The sequence below is a fragment of the Ictidomys tridecemlineatus genome, chromosome 11, assembly GCF_052094955.1.
Source record: "Ictidomys tridecemlineatus isolate mIctTri1 chromosome 11, mIctTri1.hap1, whole genome shotgun sequence".
NCBI lineage: Eukaryota > Metazoa > Chordata > Mammalia > Rodentia > Sciuridae > Ictidomys > Ictidomys tridecemlineatus.
This window is the reverse complement of record NC_135487.1, coordinates 49297698-49323142: the sequence shown is the minus strand read 5'-3', so window position 1 is coordinate 49323142 and position 25445 is coordinate 49297698. Positions and strand designations below refer to the sequence as shown.

Here is a 25445-nt window from a genome sequence, read left to right as displayed (position 1 = left end):
GTAAGAAATTGAAGAAGACTTAGAAGATGGAAAGATCTCCCATGCTTTTAGATAGTCAGAATGAATATTGTCAAAATGGCCATACTACCAAAACTGTTACACAGATTTAATGCAATTCCTATTAAAATCCCAATGGCATTCTTCATAGAAAAGGCAATCATAAAATTCATTTGGAAAAATAAGAGACCCAGAATAGCCATAGCAATCCTCAGCAAGAAAAGTGAAGCAGGAGGCATCACAATACCAAATCTTAAACTATACTACAGAGCAACAGTAACAAAATCAGCATGGTATTGGCACCAAAATAACCTTGTAGGCCAATGATACAAAATAGAAAACATAGCAACACACCCACATAAATATGGCTATGTCATACTAGAGAAAGGTGCCAAAAACATACATTGGAGAAAGGATAGCCTCTTCAACAAATGGTGCTGAGGAAACTGGAAATCCATATACAGCAAAATGAAATCAAGCCTCTATCTCTTACCATGCACAAAACTCAAAAGTGGATCAAGGACCTAGGAATTAGACTAGAGACCCTGCATTTACTAGAAGAAAAAGTAGGCCCAAATCTTCATCATGTCAGATTAGGTCCCAACTTCCTTAACAAGACTCCTAAAGTGCAAGATGTAAAATTAAGAATCAATTAGTGGGATGGATTCAAATTAAAAGGTTCCTCAGCAAACGAAACAACCAATGATGTGAAGAGCGGTATCTACAGAAATATCTTTACCACACACACATCAGATAGAGCACTAATCTCCAGGATACATAATGAACTCAAAAAACTTAACAGAAAAACCAATCAAGAAATGGGCTAAGGAACTGAACAGACTTTTCAGAAGAAGATATATAAGCACTCAACCAATATATGAAAAGAATGTTCAACATCTCTAGTAACTGGAGAAATGCAAATTAAAACTGCTCTAAGATTCCATCTCACTCCAGTGGCAGTTATCAGGAATACAACCAATAAGTGATGGTGAGAATGTGGGGAAAAAGATTCACTCATATATTGCTGGTGGGACTGCAAATTGGTGCAACCACTTTGGAAAGCAGTAAGGAGATTCCCCAGAAAACTTGGAAAACTTGGAATGGAACCACCATTTGACCCATCTATCCTATCCCTCAGGACTTAAAATCAGCATACACACAGCCACATCAATGTTTATAGCACCTCAATTCACAGTAGCTAAATTGGAACCAACTGAGATGCCCATCAAAAGATTAATGGATAAAGAAACACAATATAAACAATGGAATATTACTCAGCACTAAAAGAGAATAAAATTATGGCATTTGCAGGTAAATGGATGGAACTGAAGAATATCATGCTAAGCAAAATAAGCTGATCCCCCAAAACCAAAGGCCAAATGTTTTCTTTGATTAGTGGATGCTGATCCACAATGGGGTGGGTGAGGAGGGTCATGAGAAGAATGGAGAAACTTCGGAATGGGCAAAGGGGAGGATGGGGAGTGGAGGGGCTAAGGAACAAGAAAGATGGTGGAATGAGATGGACATCATTACCCTAGGTACATAGGTACATTCGTACATGACTGCACAAATGGTGAGGCTCTCTATATGGTGTATAACCAGAGAATTGGAATGTTGTGCTCTATTTGTGAACAATGAATTGAAATGCATTCTGCTGTCATATATAACTAAGTAGAACAAATTTTAAAAATGGGAGAAAAAAAGAATTCTAGGCTAGAGATGTATCTCAATAGTAAAGTGCTTGCCTAGCATATGTGAGGCCCTGATCAATCCTCTGTGCCATAAAAACAAAAACAAAAAAACACCTTGTCCTCAGGTAGATTACAACCTAGCATTTTCAACATATAAAATTACTGTAATAATCTCAATAATACAAATATGAATATAATGCCCTCTAAATATAGAAACTGTGAACTGACAAAGACATCAAAACTATAGACCTTACTTTAGGATCAGATGATTTTCAACAAGCATGCCAAAGCAGTTTTGCAGAACTGAGATAGCTGAATAAGCACAAAATGAATCAAAGTTGTAGATATAAAAACAAACTATAAAACTTAGAAGAAAACAGGAGTAAATATTCATGACCATTGGTTACACAGGTTTTCTTATAGATGACACCAAAAGCACAAGCAACAAAAGAAAAAATAGACATTAAAATTTTTTCAGAATCAAAACTTGTATGCTCCATATAATGCCATCAACTCAGAATGTCAGAAAATATGTGCAAGTCATATATCTGGTAAGGGACTCATCAAGAATTTATAAAGAAAAATATAATGTATAAAAAAAAGTCTCAACACTCAAAAAACAAAAGACAATCCAACTAAAAATGAGAAGAGGGTGCTAGACTATAACTCAGTGGTACTGCTTGCCTAGCATGTGCAACGCCCTGAGTTCAGTTCCCAGCACTAGGAGGAAAAAAGTAACGGATTGAGTAGTCATTTTCTCCATACAAGATATAGAGATGGCTATTAAGCAAATGCTCAACGTCTTTCATTAGAAAAACACAAATAGCTGGCATGGGGGCACATGCCTGTAATCCAGGAGCTACAGAAGCTGAGACAGGAGGATTGCAAGTTAAAAGCAACTTAGCAAGGCCCTGAGCAACTTAGGGTGATGCTATCTCAAAATAAAATATAAAATAATGCTGCAAAGTGGCTCAGTGGTTAAGCACAGCTGCGTTCAATCCCTACCAAAAGAAAAGAGAAATACAAATCACAACTATAATGAGATACCACTTGACAATCACTAGTTAAGCTATAGTTCAAAAGACAACAACAAATGCTGTCAAGGATGTACAGAAACTGGAAACCCAAACATTGTTGGTGAGAATGTAGAATCATGGTACACTTTGTGAACAGTTTAGCAATTTCTGAAAATATTAAAACACAGAACTACTATAAGACCCAGCAACTCTACTCAAGGAAAATGAAAATTTATGTAGACTCAAACCTTATGCACAAATGTCAATAATAGTATTATTCATAATAGCCCAAAAGAAGAAACCTAATATGTCCATTATTTGATGGATAAACAAAACATGGCATATCAATATAATGGAATACAATTTGGCAATAAAAAGAAATAAAATACTAATAGATGGTATAACACAAATGAACTCAAAAATATTATTCTAAGTAAAAGAAACCAGTCACAAAAGTCCATATTTTGTATGATTCCATGTTATGGACTGAACTATGTCCCACCCCAAAATCCATATTTTGAAGTCCTAACCCCTAATGTCACTATATTTGGAGTCAGGGCTTTTAGAGAGGTAATTAAAGTTAAATGAGCCCATCTATAGTAGTGAGGCCCTAATCCAGTAGCACTAATGTACTTATAAAGAAAAAAGGCATAGAAACCAAAGATCTCTCCTTATATGAGTACAAAGTAGAGGCTATATGACAACACAGGAAAAAGGTGGCTCTGTATAAACCAGGAAGAGTAGGCCTACCAGAAACTTACCCTGATGGCACCTTGATTTTGGACTCCTAGCCTCTAGAACTCTGAGGAAATAAATTTCTGTTGTTAAAGGTACCCAGTCTTTGGTATTTTGTTATGGCAGCCTAAGCTAACTATGATAGTCCATTTGTATGAAATGTCCAGAACAGGTAAATCTATAGAGACAAAGAGCATATTAGTGGCTATCCAAAGTTGAGAGTTAGAAATGAGGGTATGATGGAGAATGACTGCTAATGAGTATAAGGGTTTTTTTTTTTGGGGGGGGGGTAATGAAAAAATGTAAAATTAGATTATTGTGATAATGTACAAATCTGTGTACATACTTAAAACCACTAGAGCATACACATTAAATGGGTGGATTATGTGACTAATTTCTCATAAAGTTAGAAAAGAAAAAAGATATTTCAATAATTTGAAAAAATAGTGGCATGCTAGAAAATGTACCATTCCTTAAATACAACTTACCAAATGTTGTATAATTCTGGGAAGAAATGTAAAACGTGGAAGATATTTCCTTATAGAAATGGAAAAAGATTTTAACTGCAGTTCTTCTTCAGACATCTTTTCAAATATTGGAAAGAAAGTTGCACAAGCTATAAAAAATGCCATCACTGTCACAAAGGAGGGCATTAGGAGCTCATCCTTTAATAGAAGAGGTAGCATACTGTAAAGGAAAACAAAAAACACCAAAGCACAATCAACACAAATCATCATTTTGTAAAAGTGTCTTAAATGAGTTTATCGGAATCATACTGAAAATATTATGTAGAAGTTGGCTTGACTCACCTAAATGTTGACACAAGTAAAAACCAAGTAGACATAAAAGGAATTTCATTTAAAACTAAGCAAACTGGTCTAAAATGACAAAAAAAAAATAGTATTAAAGAATATAATTTCAACAACTACTTGTAAAAAATATAAGCACATTTTATGTGTCTGATTTTCAGGGGTAGCTTAAAAGAAAAATCCAGGAAGGACTCCACATGGACTACTGATTCATTATTTATAACAGTCTAAACTAAGTCTAGAACCAGAGAAGGTGTAAACTCCTCATAACTGGGAAACTGCTGCTTCCAATATGCCATTAATGGAATATTTTTCTCTATCTTACAAATAGTACCCTAAGGAAAGAGTCAGATAAGGCAAATCTGAACATTCAGAGAAAGCAAGCTTTTTCATATATTTCATCCTACTAGGTAAATATGAAATGAATTCCCAAAACAGTTGCTTTCAAACTTTCGTTTTATGACCCTCCATATTATTTATCACTCGGCTAAGTTAAAAACTAAAGTTATAAGCCAGGCACAGTGGTGTACACCTGTACTCCCAGTGACTTGGGAGTCTGAAGAAGGAAGATCCCAAGTTCAAGGCCAGCCTTAGCATCTTCATGAGCCTCTTGTCTCAAAAGAAAAAGAAAAAAGAACTGGATGTATGGCTCAGTAGTAAAGTGCCCCAGGGTTCAATCCCTGGTACCTTCCCTCAAAAACCCCTGAAGTTAAAACAGACAATATCAGGCCACTGAAGAGAGGATAACAGATGTGAGTTGTAAAGGGAAGCACATTGATAATGGTAGACTAAAAGAAAAGTAATAGTAAAAGACTATATTTAAAAAGTGAAGCCGGGTGTGGTGGCCCGCGCCCGTAATCCCAGCAGCTCGGGAGGCTGAGACAGGAGGATCATGAGTTCAAAGCCAGCCTCAGCAACATCAGGCACTAAGCAACTCAGTGAAACCCTGTCTCTATAAAATACAAAATAAGGCTGGAGATGTGGCTCAGTGGTTGATTGCCCTGAATTCAATCCCTGGTACCACCCCCACCAAAAAAAGAGCAATAGTAGAGGAACAGGAAGCACAATATCAGTAAATAGAGCTGTTATCAAAGAGCTGGTTCACATCTTAGCTCTGACCTTAGTACAACTCCTGATCCAGTACCTTGTGGATACAGCTATGTCAGTGCTCAAGGAGAAAGGGGCTACTAAGAAGCCCTGAGTCCAGGTCCCATTTCTGTCACTTGAGATCTTGAGTCAATGATTAACATGTTTTCTTATGTGTACATGTAAATACCCTATACTATTAAATAGTTGAAAGAACTCTCTACAGGTATCATCTAGTATTTGTTAACAATAAAAATAAACTTTTCTAATGATGATGGTTATTGAATAATTGTTGCTACATTATTATTATTTGGCTCTTCTTATTTTTACAAATGCTTTATGAAGGTATAACAGTCTCCTCCTTTCTTTAGAAGGATAACTTTTCCCCATGTCAACTAGTATGTGAGATTTAAGCGCTGGATTATAAACTGGTTGAAAACTATACTAAGAAATAATACCAGAGGACTTTCTATTTCACTACTTGAATATATTCTAAATCAAAATGGATTCATTTGGCAAGTATATAGAAGGTGCTTAATATTCACTGGTTTTCGGGGTCTTAATTCTTTCCCAATTTTTCATTCAATATTTAGTTACAACTCAAGCACTGATGAAACATTTATTATTACATATATAGGACTGCTCTGAGAATACAAAGATGAATAGCCCCTAACCTTGAGATTCTGTAAAATTCATAATTATGTAGCAATTCCCTACATGGTCATTCTCTTCTCTCACCCTTCCCCTTCACCTTATTTGAAACAGTGCCTAGCTCCCCATTCCCTTCAGAATAAAAACCAAAGTTTATAATACCACCTACAAGGTCCTACATGATTTAGGCCCCTGTCACCTTATTAAACCGGTAAAATCTAACTCAGGTTTGGGCTTCAGGGCATGATACCAAGTAGTCTTCCCAGTCTATCGTGATATGAGTCTGTTTTGTTTAGAGTGAAGACACTTTCCACATGGGCCAGCCCAGCAGATTTTAGTTCAAAGCCCCATCTAATAATAATTATATCAATTTTTTTTATTTAAAATAGATTTTATAAAGAAATAAAATTTAAGATGTCATCATCCTGAAAAAACTGACTAATAATTATATGTAAAAATATTAGTGTACTTTTATTTTGCACTTGAATATTTGTGTAAATTATAAATGTACTTATAAATTATACAATAGGAAATATATACTTCAAACATTTCTACTTACAATGATACCAAGAGAATGGACTTTTCATGTACTTGGAAAGAAAATAAAAAGAATGATAATGCACAGCTAACCTTTAAGAAAAAAAAGAAGGGGATGAGATATATCAACTTGTAAAATATATCAATTATGAATGTAAATAATCATTTCAAGTGAAATATGAATATTATAGCTTCTATCTAGAAATAAAATATAAATGCAGAACTGATGTATAATATTTGAATAGAATCTTGAAAATGTTTTTCAAAAAACAGTGGTTATAAACTATACATAAACATCTAAAACAAGTTCATTGGGACTCAGTTATTAACAAACAAAACCAGTAAATATATACAACAATCACACCTTCATTCTCCCTTGGAATCTGACAGTTTAGGACAAAAAGTTTGATATCTAAAATCGAATCTATTGCAGTGTTTATAAAATGTATGCTTCAATAAAATATGCTAAAATTGTTTTGTAAATTCATCTGCTCTTTGGGGTTTTAAATAAGTTACTTAGATTTTGAGAAATTTGTATTCTGAAGAATATATGTTGATGTACATCTAGTTTTGCTCAAGCAAAAAATCTGATTATCTTGTATACCCCATACATCTAATCCATCAGCAAATACTACCTTACAACACCTCCTAAATAAAACATCCATTTAATCTGCATTCTCCTCTGCTGATGGTGGCAAAGGTCCAAGCTACGCCCATCTTTATCCTGGACTAGTACAATATAATCTATTAACATTTTTGCCCCATACAGTCTATTCTCTAAGCCATCATGTCAGATCATATAATTTCCCTTTTTAAAATCCTCCACTAGCTACACATTACATTTAGAATAAAATCCTAACCCCTGCGGGATCTGGCTCCTATTTCCTCTTCAAGCTCATCAGTTGCTGTCTCCCTTGCTCACTTCACATCAACAACTTCCTACCTATCCCTTTATGCCTCGGGCATGCCAGATGTGTTCTGCCTTAAGGAAAGATCTGATTTTTTCAAGTCAAGGCCTAGGTCTTATGATTGGCTCCTTCTGGTGGTATTCATCTCTTGGCTCAAATGTTACTTCTCTACAAAGACGTCCCTAACTCAAAGTAGTGTCCTCACTGGGCACAGCAGTTCAGTCTGTCATCCTAACCACTTGGGAGTCTGAAGCAGGAGGATCCCTTGAGCCCAAGAGTTTCAGACCAATCTAGGCAACATAGTGAGGCCCTGTCTTAAAATAAATGAATTAATAAATAAAAATAAAGCAGTGTCGGGCTGGGGTTGTGGCTCAGTGGTAGAGTGCTTGCCTAGCACCTGTAAGGCACTGGGTTCGATCCTCAGCACCATATAAAGATAAATAAATAAAAGTATTGTATTCATCTAGAGCTAAAAAATATTAAAAAAAAAAAAAAAAAAAAAAAACGCAGTGTCCTCTAACCCATCCATCAGCTCTTTTCATATAACACTCAATAACACTACTTTAATAAAGTAAATTCAAATCATTTTGTTGCTATAGATAGATGAATATTCATAGTATCTATTATCTCATTGTAGATTTATATTGATATAATTCAACCAAACAATTGAAAGGAAATGTTTAAAATAACTATAATAGTAAATGTTTTTAAAGCTCTCAGAAGTATACAATCAGAATTCAAAACAGTATCAGTTATCAACAAAAACAAAATAACAAAAATCATTGTTTTAACACAGTGGCTTGTAATAAAATCTACTGAATAGAATAAAATTAGGAAATAAAAAAAAAAGAAACATTTTTTTCTGGCTTACAGTGCTTAAAAGTAATCATATCTAACACTACTACAGTTACATTCTAAAGTTCTATTCCATTATCTTTGAAATATACATTTATTTGCCAAGCTATTTCCTAGAACAATAATATAATCTCTCATAAATTTGAAAATATTTCAAGTTAGGCCTACTGAAGACACCAAAGAATTATTAACCATATCCATCCTGTTCTAACCATCCTATAGAATATTAACAACAGATGACATCAGAGTTCATTCACAGAATAAAACAAATCATTAATTGAAAGGTAACAAAAAAGAAAACAGGAACACAAACATATCCTTTTTGTATTGTGGTACTGAGATATATTTTTTTTTTTTTTTTTTTTTTTTTTTTTTTTTTTTTTTTTAAAGAGAGAGTGAGAGAGAGAGGGGGACAGAGAGAGAGAGAGAGAATTTTAACATTTATTTATTTTTTCTTAGTTCTTGGCGGACACAACATCTTTGTTGGTATGTGGTGCTGCTGAGGATCGAACCCGGGCCGCACGCATGCTAGGCGAGCGCGCTACCGCTTGAGCCACATCCCCAGCCCCCTGAGATATATTTTTGAAATATTTCACTGTTATGGTCAATTCTGACTTGTTTTTACTATGCAACATACATAAGTGGCAGTTCCAGATTGAAACACTAATTTCTAAAATGTTGTCCTCTTATAAATCCACTGGGATTTACTGTTTTCATAAACTAAATGTTCTTGGTACTTTAAAGGGAATTTTAAATATCACTTTATAGACCAAGGCACACAATAACAAAAATTTAAATGCCACAGAAATACAACCAAGAGAAATTTACAGGCCTACTCAGAAAATCCCTAACTATAGGAAATATACCCAATCCATCCTCAAATTGACACAAGTCATCTTCCTAAAACAGAGATCTATCTATTCCCACCCCCTTCTCCCAAAAATCAGACATTTAAATTCTTCTAAAATTTGATCCATTGTTTTGGACCCTTACCTCTCACGGTATCCTCTTACACACACACACACACACACAGGCACACACACACGCACACACACACAGGCACACACACACAGGCACACACGTGCGCACACACAAATTTTATTGTTTAATAGCTTTTCCCAGAATGTTCCTTGTCCTATCCTACCCCTTCTTCAAGCTCTTCTTCCTATCTTGAATTTCTTTTCTACTATGTGACCTCCTGTTCCAAATCTTGCCCAGCTTTCAAAATATGCCTCAAAGCCCACTTGCTCTAAGCAGCTGTCTAAAGTTTTCCTCCAAGATATCTCCCCTTCCCATACCATCATTTGTAACTGACAGAACTTAATGCCATCTGCCTGACTGCAAAATTATTTAAGCGTATGTTTATCATCACTGTTTTCTTCTTTGTATTCCTTCATTAACCCAATACAAAACAGGAATTAAACAGTTGTTCAAGTTAACTGAAATATTCTGATTGCTCAGCCTACTGCCCAACACAGACAGCCTCTAAGAAGAGGAAACACTCAATAAATGTTGACCAAATAAATGCATCTCTTAATCCCCAGCCCAATAAATTTTGGTCAAAGCAAGAAAATAATTATCATTATTTTTTAAAAGATCATTTGTAGCAAAAATTAAGTATGTAAAGTATTACAAACTTACCAGAGTAAATCTGAATCCTCTGGGAGAGGGATGAAGTATTAATTTTATACATGCAGGAAGCAAGCTCAAAAATGTAAAACAAAAGCTAAAAAAAAATGAATAAGAATAAAATATGTTTCCTTTCTTTTATTTTTTTTAAATATCTTTATTTTTATTTATTTTTATGAGGTGCTAAGGATGGGACCCAGGGCCTCATGCATGCGAGACAAGTGGTCTACCATTGACCTACAACCCTAGCCCAAATATTTGTTTTCTTTATAGAGGTATAAATCTAGCTAAACAAATACTTTTTAAAAATTTAGGAATCACATTATTTATCAACTTAAGTTGATTTCAAATTAAATTTTATTAAATTGAAATAGAAGAACAAAAAACATTTAAATAAAAGCTACACACTAAAATGTGAATATACTTTTATACAAAATTATATAATACAGAACAAAACATGATACTAAATACTGCTGAAGCTATTTTAGTACTTAATATCAAGTATAGAAAAGATAACAAAGAGGGCTGAGGCTGTGGCTCAGTGGTAGAGCGCTTGCCTAGCATGTGTGAGGCACTAAGTTCAATTCTCAGCACCACATAAAAAAATAAAGATACCGTGTCCATCTACAACTAAAAATATTTTTTAAAAAAAAGAAAAGATACAAAAATATATAGTTAGAGGTCAATTACCAAGTAAATAGACAAGACTGTTTTCTGAAATTGATCCATTGTTTTGGACCCTTACCTCTCAAAGTGTCCTCTCCTGTCCCCAACACACACACACACACACACACACACACACACACGCACACACACGCACACACAAACACACATGTGCACACAAATGTTATTGTTTAACAGGAGAGTCTCTCTGGCCCTCACTTCATAAAAGTTGACTCTGATTTTCAAGCCCATGATAAGTTAGAAAGAACAAGATATAACGGGAACAAAAAGCTACTAAAGCTGCTCTTGGTGATGGCTGATGGGCAGGGGGAGAAAAGAACGAGAGAACACAGACACACTGGAGTAAGAGCACAATGGCAGACACTCCTCTAATCCCTGACAACAAGTATATAACCTAACACAGGAACTGATTCTTCCTACTTGTGGTCCTGTGACTTGTCAACTTGGCTAGGCTGAACTGAAGTTCCCAGAATTCCCTTACTGTGTGCTTCCTGTTGCAGTGGGCTGCAAGCTGAGAGGGCAAGAGGGAAACAACACCCATTTCCCAGTGATTCAAATGCTAGGTGCTGCTGTGAAGAGACTTCACGGATGTAAAGTACCAATTTGGTGGACTTTAAGTTAATTAAAAGGGCTAGGCACAGTGGCACATGACTGTGTGATTCCAGCAACTGGAGAGGCTGAGGCAGGAGAATCACAAGTCCAAGGCCAGCCTTGGCAACTTAGACCTGGTCTCAAAATAAAAAAAAAAAAATTAAAAAGACTGGGGATGTAGCTCAGTGGTAGAGTGCCCCTGGGTTACATGCTCCTGGGTTCTACACATAAGTTTTAAGTCATTCAAAGGGAGACTGTCCTAGGGTCTAACTGGGAAGCCCTTTAAAAAAGAGCTTAGGTCTTCCCTTACAGGTACTGGATCTCAATCACTCTTCTTTACCCCTAAATATTTCTTTTTGACCATCTGCCTGTGGACTTCTGGTGTGCTCAGCCAGCCCCCCACAACTGCACAACACTATTCCTGGCAATAAATCCACTTTCAGAGATACATAGGTGTGCATGTGTGTATGCACATACACACACACACACACACACACACAAATGATGACCTCAAACTTGTTCTATTTCCTTGGTTGACCTTAGCTGATACCCTACTGAAATTCATGATATTTCAAGACCATGGTAAACAATATTCAGTGATCTCTGTTTAAGGAGAAAACTAGGTAAAAATGAAGAAAGACTTTCACATAAAATAAATCAAACAAGCTGGGCACAGTAGCACACTCCTGTAATCCCAGAGGCTTGGGAGGCTAAGGCTGGAAGATAGCGAGTTCAAAACCAGACTCAGCAAAAAATGAGGCACTAAGCAACCCTGTCTCTAAATAAAATACAAAACAGGGATGGGGATGTTGTCAAGTGCCCTAAGTTCAAATCCCCAGAATCTATCAATCAATCAAACAAGAGAATTTTATTGTATAGAGGGATAAATTTAAGTTGAAAATCCACTAGTGAAGAATACTTCATTCCCTAATAATTTCAGATAAATGAGGTATTACTATAATATTTTTAAACCTTTTTTTATTGGTGCATTATAATTATACATAAAAGTGGGATTCATTGTTACACATTTGTATGTACACACAATATAACTATAATTTGGTCAATTTCATTCCCTAGTCTTTTTCCTCTTCTTCCCCTCTTCCCTCCCCCTTGTTATGATACTTTTAGAGGATAGTTTATAAAACACTATATAGAAACTGAGTGTATTACCTGATTATTATCTGAGTGTGTCGTGGCAAAATGTCCTTAATCTTCAGAAAAACACTGAGGCTGCACCAAATATTGGCTACTTTATCCTAAAAAAGATTTGTTTTACATTTTGGTAAATTGAAAAACATACTAAATAAACCAAAAGTAAATAAAAGTAAATAAAAGTAAATAAACTTTTGAAACATGTGAAACTTTCATTCACATTTATAACAAGGTAGATTAAATTCTTCAAGCAACAAACACCTACACCTACACTCACACCTGCACTCAAGCATCTTGCTTTTTGTTTTTCTGATGGGAGGGAGTTAGTGGAAATCATCAGCCAACCATAGTCTCAACGCAACATTCCCTAAAAATACTTGATGTTTTTCAAAAAGCAGTAGATCATTCTTAATAACTGAAGTTATTCCTTTGAAATTTTTGTTTTTAAATTTTTCCCCATCTGTAAAACATATTACATTTGATACATTTTATTACACACCTAAATTTATTTAGAATGAATTACTAGGTACAAGCAATGACAAGAGCTAATTGCTAATAAATCAAGAAGTTTAAAAACATTAGCAGTTGTGCTAGGATAACTTTCAAAATTAAATTTGAACTGCAGTTCTGCTCATAAAACCCTCCTCTATACTGTTGCTTGATTCACAGTGCATAGGCATGACATCAAGAAAGTCACTGACAACCACTGTGTCTCATCAAAGAAAATGCCCTTCAGGCTTTTGAGGGCAACAAGTGAATGAAAGTGCCTGATATCCATTTTTGTTATTATCATGAGAAATACCCTTTCTGAAAAGGAAGGTAAGGCAAAAAAACAGGCAGCTTTCATGCAGAATTAAACTTTTCTTTATATAAATGTTAGACTTTATATAAAAAGAAGGTCAAGAGTATAGCTGTCAGAGTTTAAATTACAGCTCCGTCACATACTAATTACCCGAACCTCTGATCTCAGTTTTCTTATCTTTAAAGTGGAGCTAACTGCTATTTTAGAGCTACTGTAAGGATCAAATAAAGACCTGGCACCCAGTAAGTGGTGGTGATAATAGTGATTGTTTTTTTAATCAGTATCAGCACCACCATCATCCCCACAGACAGTCACACACACACTCCTATTCCTTTCCTTTGTAACAGCAAACTCCTTTCGCACTCAGTCTCTTTCAAAATGCTCATTCCTATAAATCCATTGAAAGATAGTATATAGAAATTTATGTATTTAAAAATTAGAAATACGTACTTTTTTAAAAGCAAATTATCTATAAGTATGTTGTCTCTAACTTTATTAAAAGGCTTTTTTGTTTCAGAAAAATAGTTTGTTTAATTTAATTACTAAATCTAAATGATCAAATTATTCATGTAATAAAACTTTAACAAGAGTGATTAAACTAGCATTAAATGAAATGAAAGATTCTCATTAAAAATTACTATGGATGAAGGTTATACATATCTCATTAGGAATTAGGAGATCTTTCTGGAGCAAACATGATTATTAGTTTAACAAATACTTTCCTAAGACTAAAAAGAACACAAATCAAAAAATTACAGAGTTGTTGTTATCTTTGTAGCTGCTGCTTCTCATGCCACCTTTCATTATGGACCCTATTTCACTAGAAAAATATATAACTGAATTATGGATTTGATGATGACAAAAATACTAATGTATTCGTATTATGAACTAGAAAATGCAAGCTGAGCTAGGCATTCTATACTGAATCAATGACTGCAAGGAGGAAAGCTGCTGGGGTCTCTAGTCCTGTGTGTCTCCTATATGAATTCCCCAGAAGTTACAAGGAAAGGACAGTAACAGAAAGGAATGACAGGAAAGGTTATAAACATACCTCAAATAATCCACGATCAACTGGGAAGAGTCTTCTTAGGACCTGCAAGGCTTGTTCCCTTTCTGTAAAGAATGGCAGCCAGCAGAGAATGAATGAAGCCACAACGGTACAAGCTAGCTTAACTAACAACCTGAACCTAGAACCAAAACAAGGATGAGCAGTAAGATAGGGATTTCTGCAAAACTGATGTTAAATTTCATTGAATACAATAAATGCAAATGGATGAGATGGGAGTTGGCCAGAATCAGATTTAAAAATTTCAGAGCTGTTAAGATGTGCACTTCAACAAAAAGACTGCTGTCATCATCCTAATTAACTTTTAACTTTGATGCCATTTCTATGGGAAGAAAGGGACACAGTCAATGTAAAATGAGGAAGTATTTCTAATAAGTATATAATGTAATAAGCTCTAAAGAGATGAAATCCTACAACAATGCTCTAACAAACCAATCCACATTACCTCCAGTAAGTGTACAATGATCAAACTATCTCTCTAATTAAGAAGATTCAAAACAATATAGAATATGACTTAATCACTTTCTTCGGATTCACCGGTGGCCAACACATTTATTAGAAATCACCAAAAGGCCAAGTGAAGGACCACCTCTCTCCAAGTAAGTATGCCAAATAAACTCTCTGAAGTAAAATTTTGAATTCTGGTGTTTAAAAGTCACTCACCCTTTTCCTTTGAGGCCTTTTTTTAAACACTTGCCAAGTAAAAAGCAAAAAAATGGCAAGGAATGGTAAAGTTCCATCTGTTTATAATTTATAGCTAAACAAAATGCCAGTGACCCTAGCAGGTCCCAGTCATAAGATACTCCAAGAACACCCCACAAAGCAAAGCCCAGACTCACAGAATTATATATGTTCCTGTGTCAAGGAAATTATCTCAATATATTATTAGAAGAAGTAGGTCTTACAGTTTATACAGCATATTTCTTATGTAATTTCAAAATAATATACATATACCATAAAAGCTACTTCTAAGAAGAAACCAAAAGTATTAAAGTAATAAACAAATATGAAATCATATACAATAGCCTCAAATATATTAAGCCTACTGCTAAAGAGCAACTAATATGTTTAGGATTAAAATAGCTCTAAATGGTTAAAATATAGTGTTGTTTCTTTTTTTAATACTTTTATTTATATATATTTTTTTTTAATATGGTACTGAGGATCGAACCCAGGGCCTTACACATGCAAAGAAAGCACTCCACCACCACTCAGCCACAACCCCAGCCCCAGCTTTCTTTTTTTTGACTACTTGGCAGTACTACTCTTAACAACATACCAAAATCTACAAAATCAAACACTGCTCCAACAGTAAGTTAAAAAAATAAAATAAAACTTATTGAGATCAATATACTTCCTCTGTAATGTACATCAAATAATACAAAGAATCAAAAGAAAAACAGGAAAGAAATTCTAATTAGAAATTCAAAACATGCATAATGAAACAAGTAAAATTTAATAGAAGTATTAAAAGTCAAGATAACCTTCTAAATCATAAAAGAAAAGATATAGTTGTGCTCAAGATGTAGGTAAAAGTTTTAACATCTGACTAATAAGGTCAAAAATTATCAAGCAAATAATGTAAAAGAATTTCACAGAACTGAAGAACATGACTTCAAATTAAACAGACCCATTCAGTGTGTAAAACAACTGTGAAGAATACCTGTGCCTAAACAAATCACTGCAAATTTCAGAGCCCAAAAGGTAAATAATAATAAAAACAAAAATGATTTTGTAGCAGTAAATATCTACATAATACTTAGCATTTCCCAAGAACTTGTTTTAAGTGCTTTATAAATATTCATTCATTTAATTCTCAAAACAAGTTTACAAAGTAATAGTTATTATTAGCCCTATTTTGCAGATGGGGGGGTACATAATTGTTAAAGAAATGTGCCCCCACAAAGCCAAAAGCCCTGACTGAGTACGTAATTCAAATCACAGATGAGAAAAACTAAAAATTTACCAGAATGGGTAAAATGAAAATGACTGAGAATCAGTGAAAATGGAGAGCATGAGGACTCTTCCAGCATTACTAATGAGAGTATTAACTGGTGCACCATTCTTAAAAATAATCTGAGAGCCGGGCATGGTGAAACACACCTGTAATCCTAGCAACTAGGGAGTCTGAGGCAGAAGGATTGCAAGTTCAAAGCCAGCCTCAGCAGATTAGCAAGGCACTTAGCAGCTCAACAAGACCTTGTCACTTATATATATATATATGTATATATATTTATATTTTTTTTTAAAAAAAGGGCTGGAGATGTGGCTCAGTTTTAAAGTACTCCAGGTTTAATCCCCAGTACAAAAAAAAAAAAAAATCTGAGGATAACAATATAAAGGCGATCAGTAGCATAGAGAAGCAGATCAAGGGAGGGAGAGTACCAGGGAATGACATTGATCAAATTATGTTCTATGCATGTATGAACACACATAATGAATCCCACTATTAGTATAATTATAATGCACCAATAAAACAATAATTTGAGATTATCTAAAATTGGACATGGCACATCTATAACTTAGCAATTCCACCCATAAAAAATACATGTTCACAAAGAGATATTTATAAGAATGTTCAGAGCAGTATTCAACACAGCCAAAACCTCACTACAATCCAAATGCCTATCAGTAACAGGATTATTTCTGTTCATGTAGTATCGCAAAGCAATAAAAATGAACAAATTATAGCTATATACAACCTCATGAATAGTCTCAAGCAAAATGTTGAGCCCAACTCAGGTGGCTGAGGCAGGAAGATCTTATGTTAGACAATAGCCTTAGCAACTTAGCCAGACCCTGGCTTAAAACAGAAAATATAGGGGTTAGGGATGTAGATCAATGGTTGAGCACCCCTGGGTTCAATCCTCAGTACCCCACCCCCCAAAAAGTGAACAGAATCAAAAATATGTGATAAAAACAATTACAAATTTGAGCATCTTTTACAAATTCTTTTTAAAGATATACATCGTAGTTTTATTATAACCAAAAAGCCAGGCACAATGGTGCACACCTGTGATCCCAGCTACTTGGGAGGGTGAGGCAGTAAGATCCCAAGTTAGAAGCCACCTGGGCAATTTGGTGAAACCCTTTCTCAAAAACAGCAACCAAAACAAACAACAAAAATAAAATCCTGAGGCAGAGGGGTACAGGTTGAACTACCAAAAAAAAAAAAATTGGAGAGACATGCAAATTTTCAGCAAATTATAAGATTTATTTACTTGTCTAAATGTTCCTTCATTAGAATACTTTAAATAAAAAACACATAAATTATAATTATTCAATTGTAGTTTCCCAAAGCTTTAAGTTATTACTATCTGTTAAGGAAACATTTTGTTTCATAACTCGAAAAACTATAAGAATGCTTGCTGGGTGTGGTGACACATGCTTGTAATCCAGCAACTTGGGAGGCTAAGATAGGAGGATCACAAATTCAAGGCCAGCCTCAGCAACTCAGCAAGGCCTTAAGCAATTTATCAAGACCTTATCAAAATAAAAAATAGAAAGGGCTAGAGATGGTGCTCAGTGGTAAAGGCCCCCTGGGTTCAATTCTCACCACCCAAACAAAGGGAAGAAAACCTTTTCCTTTTTGTCAGTGTCAGATAATATTTCTGAACAACCTTTTTAGAATTAGAAAAATTATATCTGGCTTTTTTTTTGGGGGGGGGTGTACCAGGAATTAAACTCAGGGGCACTCAATCACTGAGCCACATCCCCAGTCCAATTTTGTACTTTTTAGAGATAGGGTCTCACTGAGTTGCTTAAGGCTGTTCTTTTGCTGAGACTGGCTTTGAACTTGCAACCCTCCTGTCTCAGCCTCCTCCAGAGCTGCTTATGCAAATAGTTCATGTAAGCACCCATCCTGGTCAGTAAGATATTTTTTTAAATATTTATTTTTCAGAAGTAATTGGACACAATACCTTTATTTTGTTTATTTTTATGTGGTGCTGAGGATTGAACCAAGGGCCTCGCATGTGCTAGATGAGCGCTCTACTACTGAGCCACAATCCCAGCCCCGTGGTCAGTAAGATATTATAGGATGAGAATATTATGTGAATTGAGCCTAGATTTTGTAACATGTAACTGATTTCATTTCTAAATTAGTAAAGGATACTGAAAATGTCCATAGTCGATGAGAATAAGACCTGGATACAGTAATATGCATAATGCATTAGCAATCTGTAAAGAAAAATATTGTGAAATAAGAAAGCAAATTGATGCCCAAACAGTAAAAAAAAGTTCCCATTTTCCTCATCTGCTATACTTTTTTATCAAAAAATTTCATTTTTATAAAACAACTTTTTAGACACTTAAGTTTTCATGGAGGTAACAAAGGACACTACAATAAAAAAGGGGAAAAAATCACAAGAAGGTATTTGTCACTTTTAGAAAATATACAAATTGGGTAAGTTACTCTAATGAATAACCTATATCTAAAATGGTCAAAAATAATATTTGGTAACTATGGCTATGAGGATAGAGGAACTGTTCAAATACCTTCCAGTTTAGTCATTCTCACAAACCAGCTCAAAATTCAGATTTACTACTTAAATAATAAATTTAGTGCAGGGTGTAGTTTAGCAGTACATAACTTTTTATTACTGTAGTAAGGCATGAAAAAAATTACTGTAAGATAAGGTGATATTTTCTAACTGGTAATTAATTGGTAGAATCATATTCTATCTACTCCCTAAAGTATAGCTTCTTTAAGGTCTGTCCTTAATAGGGGAATTAAGAAAGCATTTCACAGATGAAATGTCAGGTTGCTTTAAAACTTACCTTTTTCTTAGTTGAGATAGCTTTTAAACAACAACAGTACAAAATCACTGCAGGTATATAAATCAGCAAATCAGCAATAAAAACTAAAAAACAAGCAAATAAATTCAAGCATGAGTCCAGGAGGATCTACAGCAACCCATTAACCATCTTTCTCTCTTCCTCCAACCTTACTGAGAATTCTGTTAACACTAGGTTCCTACCTACTAAGGGCAAGGCCCTTCCACAATGGTCTCTTTATTCCCTTCACCTGTGCCGAATTTCAAATGCTACGTTACAAGAATCTCTTCTCAGTTTACTCTAACAAATTCATACATTTAATCAATTAGATGTACTCAATGTTCTCTCTTTTCTCTGACTTGGGCTTAAGAATGAAAAATATTCAAAGCAAGGAAAGGCAGTTTCTTTTTCCTAGTATCTGTATACTTCACATTTTCTGGTGCAAAGAACAATCAAATGTGGAAATGCATGGAATATTTTTTAAATGCTCACATTTGTTTAAAAAATACATAAACTTCTGCTAATTAATTCATATAAAGAGCTTGAGAGGCCCAAGTAAGGAAAAAACTGGGGGAAGAGGGTAAAATTTTTTTTTTAAAGGGCAGGGAGTACAGCTTATTGGTAGATGATTGCCTAGCATGCACAAGGCCCTAGGTTTGATCTATAGCACTGTAAAAACAAACCAAACCCCTGCCCCTCAAAAAAGTACATAATTCTGAATGTGCAGTCCTTTTAGAACAAATAAAAATAATACATTAAATTCTTTAACAGTAATATCAAAGAGTCAATTTTTTTCTTGTACCTCACTAAATACAGTGTTCAGGAAAAGTGACAGTAAAACTGTCAGTGTTAAATGCACGCAATCTATGTTCAACTACAGACACCATATTTAAGATGACAGTGGGGCTAGGGATGTAGCTCAGTGATAGAACCAGCGTTTAGAATGCATAAGGCCCTGGGTTTGATCACCAGCACACACTAAAAAAAAATAAAATAAAAATAAAAATTAAAAGACCCTGACAAACTGGAACATACCCAAGTAGTATAATACAGACCTCAACAAATTGGTTATCTACATAATAGGGCTGCTGAACATGGAGAAGTGACTTTAAATGTGGGATGTTAGGTACGTAGAAGGATCAGACTGATTTTCCTTAACCTAAGAAAATAGAAACTGGAATACTGGTAGAAGTTCAATATAAGAAGAAAATTTTTAATGATTAGGGTTCTCTGAAAAAGAGAAGTCTGTCTCTAAAGGTTTTGAGTTCCCTGAAAATAACAGATATTATTTCAGATGTTGAATAATTATGTGGTGAACATCAAGTTGAGAAAGGATTAAAGCACTGGAGGGGAAAGGAGGGAGGTGTGGGAGGGAAAAACAGTAAGATAGATTATTATGGGCCCGAGAGTCCATGACTGCATGAAAAGTAAAGATAACAGATGTTGATCTTAGACTTATTAAGGAAAAGGGCAGGACTAGCATTAAAATCTTCATCATATAAAGCTTTTAAAGAAATCTAAGCTTGTTACTTTCAAGCTTCTAGAACAACATACACAGAGCAATAAAACTAGTTGAATAGATTAATTTAGCAACAGTGTTCAAAAATACAATAAATGATAGACATTTACTTTAAAAAAGGTGAGAGGGTCTTGGAATTAGGATATTAAAGCAGCAGACTAAATAACAGAAGCTTCAATTTACAGCTATTTATCTGCCTCACTGAACTATGCTTCAGTTTCCTTTGCTTAAAATAAGGATAATAATAGTATTTATCTCACTTTGAAGTTCAAAGAATTAAGTGCAATAATAAATGTAAACTACTCAGAATTATTCCTTTCTACTCTTTTCCTTATCTTACATATAAACTTGGTTTTATACTGTCTGTGTATGTATATATATGTGTGTGTGTGTGTGTTTGTGTGTGTGTGTGTATTATATATTTATATTTATATGTATGGACACATATACAATATGTATATGTATAATTATACAATTTTAAAGTCATTAAGAAAATAATAGTACTTTTTATCAGTTTGTCCCAGTTTTTTAAAAATCAAATTTTATATCCAATATCTGTTGTTCTTTTACCTGTTGTACGCATGAAGAGCTTATGTGCCTGACTCTCATATCCACGTGATGTATGGAGAGCAATCCAGTCTGGATTTATAAGCTTTGCCCTACAAATCAAAGCATATATAAATGTACCTTCTTTTTCACTTGCAGCAATAAAAACACATGAAGTTATTTTAAGGATATATGAATTTATTTTGAGAACTGTCCACTAACATCAATGTTAAAGCTTTACTTTTTATTTAATCATGTGAAATTGACTTAAGCTATAAAATAGCATCTGCCTCGATCATCTTGCAACAAAACCATACAATGTATAACAGGAAGCTTTCCCTTCACAGTTCCAACGTAAAACCAAGCTGATGTGTCATTCCACATATTAAGCATATATTTGATAAAGAACAATATACTTGTGCTTTATAATCTTTTCAGTTATAACAATTGTCTATAATAAACAATTATTGTCAATCAATGATAAAACTAAACACAAATATTGAAGATAAATGAAATTTTCAATCATATTATATTACCCTAACACTGAAAAAGCATAATTAATTATCAAGTTTATGAGCTTATTTTCAACCCATAGTTTTTACAAAGTAGTAAATAATTAAGATTGAAATAATAAAACAAGGAAAAGAAGTTCAGGAGATACTGTGAAGAAGTTCCTCAAAGTTTTGCTGACATCAAGGCTGAGGTGAAATACTACTACAGAGTAGGACTGGGCTCCACCAAAATACAAGTCCTCATCTTCTATATACTACTCCATTTCTTTAAAAGGAATTCCAATTCCATGTCAGAAGTGAAACACTCCAGTAATTCCAGTTTCTAACTTGACAGATTAGTAAGAATAGCCCTATATTTTTCATTACTTTGGGCCATTCAAGAAAAGCTTTTCTGGGGTTGGGGATATCCCTCAGTGGTAGAGCTCTTGCCTAGCACACCCCAAGTCCTAGGCTCAATCTCCAGGTGGGGGACACACACCTTTTCTGTGCACAACTAACCCACTTTAGATATTTCTCAGTAGTCCATGTATAATTGGTAACATCTTTACTTCCAAACAAAGATAAAATTTTGCATTTCTTCCTAGCCTATCCTCCAAAGAAATTAGAGAAATGGACAAACCCTGATATTTACCTTTCTTAAAACCCATTTGTAAATACATAATACAGTAGTAGCTACAAATGATTTCTCCTCTCTTCAGTAAAGCCAGACCACAGTGTTTCTTACAGTATTTGCTAAAGTCATAAACATTCAGAGTGAAAGAGGAAAAACTTACACATATGCGCACAAGAGACTATGATAAGCTGTGAGAGGTGGGTAATCCAATCCCCAATACAGTAAATTGTTATCACTGCTGTTAAAATACCTAGGGAAAAAGAAAAAAGGCACCATTCCATTCATCAATAGTCAAGAAACAGACTTAGTTTAATATCTCATACAGTTTCATTAAAATTAAGCTTAATAATTTAAATAGTATAAGTTAAGTTATAAATAATTTAGACAAAAGATACAACCCAAGACCATCTTAGGCAAACTGAAACTTATTGTTACCTTATTACTAGTAGATTTAATCAATGACTAATATACCAAAAAAAATGCAAGAAAAAAAGAATTTGCATCTGATAGTCTAATAAATTAGGGAAACAATATTTTTAAGGATCACAATTTTAAAAAGTAAAAAGTCAATTTCAAAGAATACATGAATATTTGGTTTATGCAAAGGTAGGCTTTAACTAAGACTTTTGTTTCAATTGACATGTAAAAAGAATCTACTGAATACAAGATTCTGTGAATTAATGAAGAACTCTAGGTCTAATGTTTATAAATTCCTTGGCTCCTCCAGTTGGCCAGAATGTATAGGAACTGTATATAACTACTCTGACTCAAAAAATAAAAAGTAAATTTATATAAATAGATTTCTTAGTCATATCCTTTATAACTAAGTAACTTCTATCCAATTTGTTTTCTTAGTCATAGGAATAATTTAGAATAATGCAAATTAAACTCTAAAAACTACAAGTAACCATTGTTCATAAACCTATTTCAAATGGGTAGCAATTCCTTGATGTCAGTTTTTTACTTCAGGATTTTAAAAAATGTTTTATGTTAGCACTCAACATGATCATATTAAATAATTTATTATTCACATTCAGAAATCTGTTCTTCTTCTTGTCTGTACGGAAAGGGGTATAGATTAATAAAATGATCAAGGCATACAGAAGGCCCAGGGATCTGGGCATAGGATACTATGTTATGGTACCAGCTGGTGGCAGTTGTCCTGCCTGCAGAATCTCCAGATTAGCTGGAATTCTTTTTGAAAGCTTGAATCTAGGAAACTGGGCCTGGCAAACAAAGGACTCACTTATCTAGAAAGGGATGCCTAAAGACTGGTGTCAACTGTGTTATTTCCAAATTCATGTTACTATGGGGCACATTAGCATAGTTTTATTATGTCTGCCTCATACAGTTGTTGAAGCATTGAGTTAAATTAAGGAGCTGTTATGCTATTATGAAGACAAACAACAATAAGTGTTGGCGAGGATGTGGGGAAAAAGGTACACTCATACATTGCTGGTGAGACTGCAAATTGGTGCAGCCAATACGGAAAGCAGTATGGAGATTCCTTGGAAAACTTGGAATGGAACCACCATATGACCCAGCTATCCTTCTCCTCGGACTATACCCAAAGGACTTAAAAACAGCATACTACAGGGACTGCTGAGAGCCACAGCCGAAGGGGCTCCAGCAAACTTCCAGCTGCCAGCTGATGATTGGCTCACAGCGGCCCCAACAAACTTCCAGCTGCCAGCTGACTGGTTCCTCTGCGGTGATGCTCATTGGGCTGTTTCCCTGCCCTTTCAGACCTCGGAGCTGCTCATTGAGGGACTCTTTTGGCTCCGCCCACACGACCCAGCCAATCGGCCTCAAGAGCAGGAGGAGTGGGGGGATTGAGAGGCTTGTAGGAAGCCAGTGGTGGAAGTTGGGCTCTGAGGGAATTCCTGAAGAGCTCGTGTGGTACGTGTGGTACGTGTGTTTTTTCTAAAAATAAAGTTTGTTTCTGCTTGATAAGTGGCTCGTGAATTGTGCCCAGCCAGACTGCGGCAGGGACACAGCTACATCAAGGTTTATAGCAGAATAATTCACAATAGGTAAATTATGGAGCCAACCTAGATGCCCTTCAGTGGATGAATGGATAAAAAAAAAATGTGGCATATATACACAATGGAATTTTACTTAGCATTAAAAGAATAAAATCATGGCATTTGCAGGTAAATGGATGGCACTGGAGAAGTTAGCCAATCTCAAAAAAACAAATGCTGAATGTTTTCTCTGATATAAGGAGGCTGACTTTTTTGCGGAGTAGGAAGGGGGGGGCATGGGAGGATTAGATGAATTCTAGATAGGGACGAGGGGTGAGAGGAAAAGAGAGGAGGTAGAGGATTAGCAAGGGCAGTAGAATATGATGGACATCATTATCCAAAGTACATGTATGAAGACTCAAATTGGGTGCCAACATACTTTATATTCAAACAGAGATATGAAAAATTGTGGTATATATGTGTAATAAGAACTGTAATGCAAAAAAAAACAAAGTACATGTATAAAGACTTGAAATGGCATGAACATACTTTATATATAAATATATGAAAAATTGTGCTCTATGTGTAATAAGAATTGTAATGCACTCCACTGTCATGTATTTTTAAAAAAAATCAATATAAAAAATATAAATAAATAAATAGGAGCTGTTATGTCACTGCCTGATGCAAAGTATGGGCTTAATTATAGTTAAAACTGACCATTAGCCATGAAACTGGTATAGATAGAGCAATGGGAAATCATCAAGAAATTCAAGAATTACATTTCAACCAATAATTTGGTTTTCAGCCTCTTATAAGGCAAAAGCTATTTTTCATTTACTTTAACCTTGAGATTCACTGGAGATAAGGAAATGAGGTACAGCCCTAACAGTAAGCTGTAAGCACGTAAACATACATACAGTAAATAAAATCACTGATTAGATTGGGAGAAAAGAATGAAAGGGCTAAAAACTGTGTTTCCCACTCTTGTGGACATTCCTACATAAGAGAGAAGCACCAAAGAAGATAGCTTAAAAGCATTTCAAGTAAAACTTTAAAATCTACCAGTAGAAACAAAACAATAAATTGATATTCCTGCTTTACATACTTCAGATAAACCTGAAAAGTTGTATAATGCTATTTATAACACTGAAATGAATTCCCCACTAAATTCCTACATAATCTCAGTGGATGTTTCAGTATTAAATACAAAAAAAAAATTGTAAAATTCCATTCAAGAGTGTTATCATTCATTGTAAGCTGGGGGCAGTGGTACATGCCTTTAACCCCTACACTCAGAGGAGGT

General features: G+C 34.7%; 1 protein-coding gene across 5 annotated transcripts in view; it reads right to left on the bottom strand.

Moving 5' to 3' along the window:
• Positions 1-25445, bottom strand: part of Alg6 (ALG6 alpha-1,3-glucosyltransferase) — an 87656-nt gene that overhangs the window by 47179 nt on the left and 15032 nt on the right. For 4 of the 5 annotated variants that reach the window (XM_078026401.1, XM_078026400.1, XM_021734830.3 and 1 more), the window contains 11 exons: positions 22336-22425; positions 21075-21163; positions 18989-19071; positions 18324-18388; positions 14873-15058; positions 14195-14330; positions 12360-12445; positions 9927-10011; positions 6545-6615; positions 4249-4317; positions 3928-4126 (listed from right to left, as the gene is read on the bottom strand). In XM_078026401.1, the coding sequence (XP_077882527.1) occupies positions 3928-4126; positions 4249-4317; positions 6545-6615; positions 9927-10011; positions 12360-12445; positions 14195-14330; positions 14873-15058; positions 18324-18388; positions 18989-19071; positions 21075-21163; positions 22336-22425 (1159 nt within the window). The remainder of the gene's footprint in view (positions 1-3927; positions 4127-4248; positions 4318-6544; positions 6616-9926; positions 10012-12359; positions 12446-14194; positions 14331-14872; positions 15059-18323; positions 18389-18988; positions 19072-21074; positions 21164-22335; positions 22426-25445) is intronic. The other variant, XM_021734831.3, reaches the window with a different exon arrangement.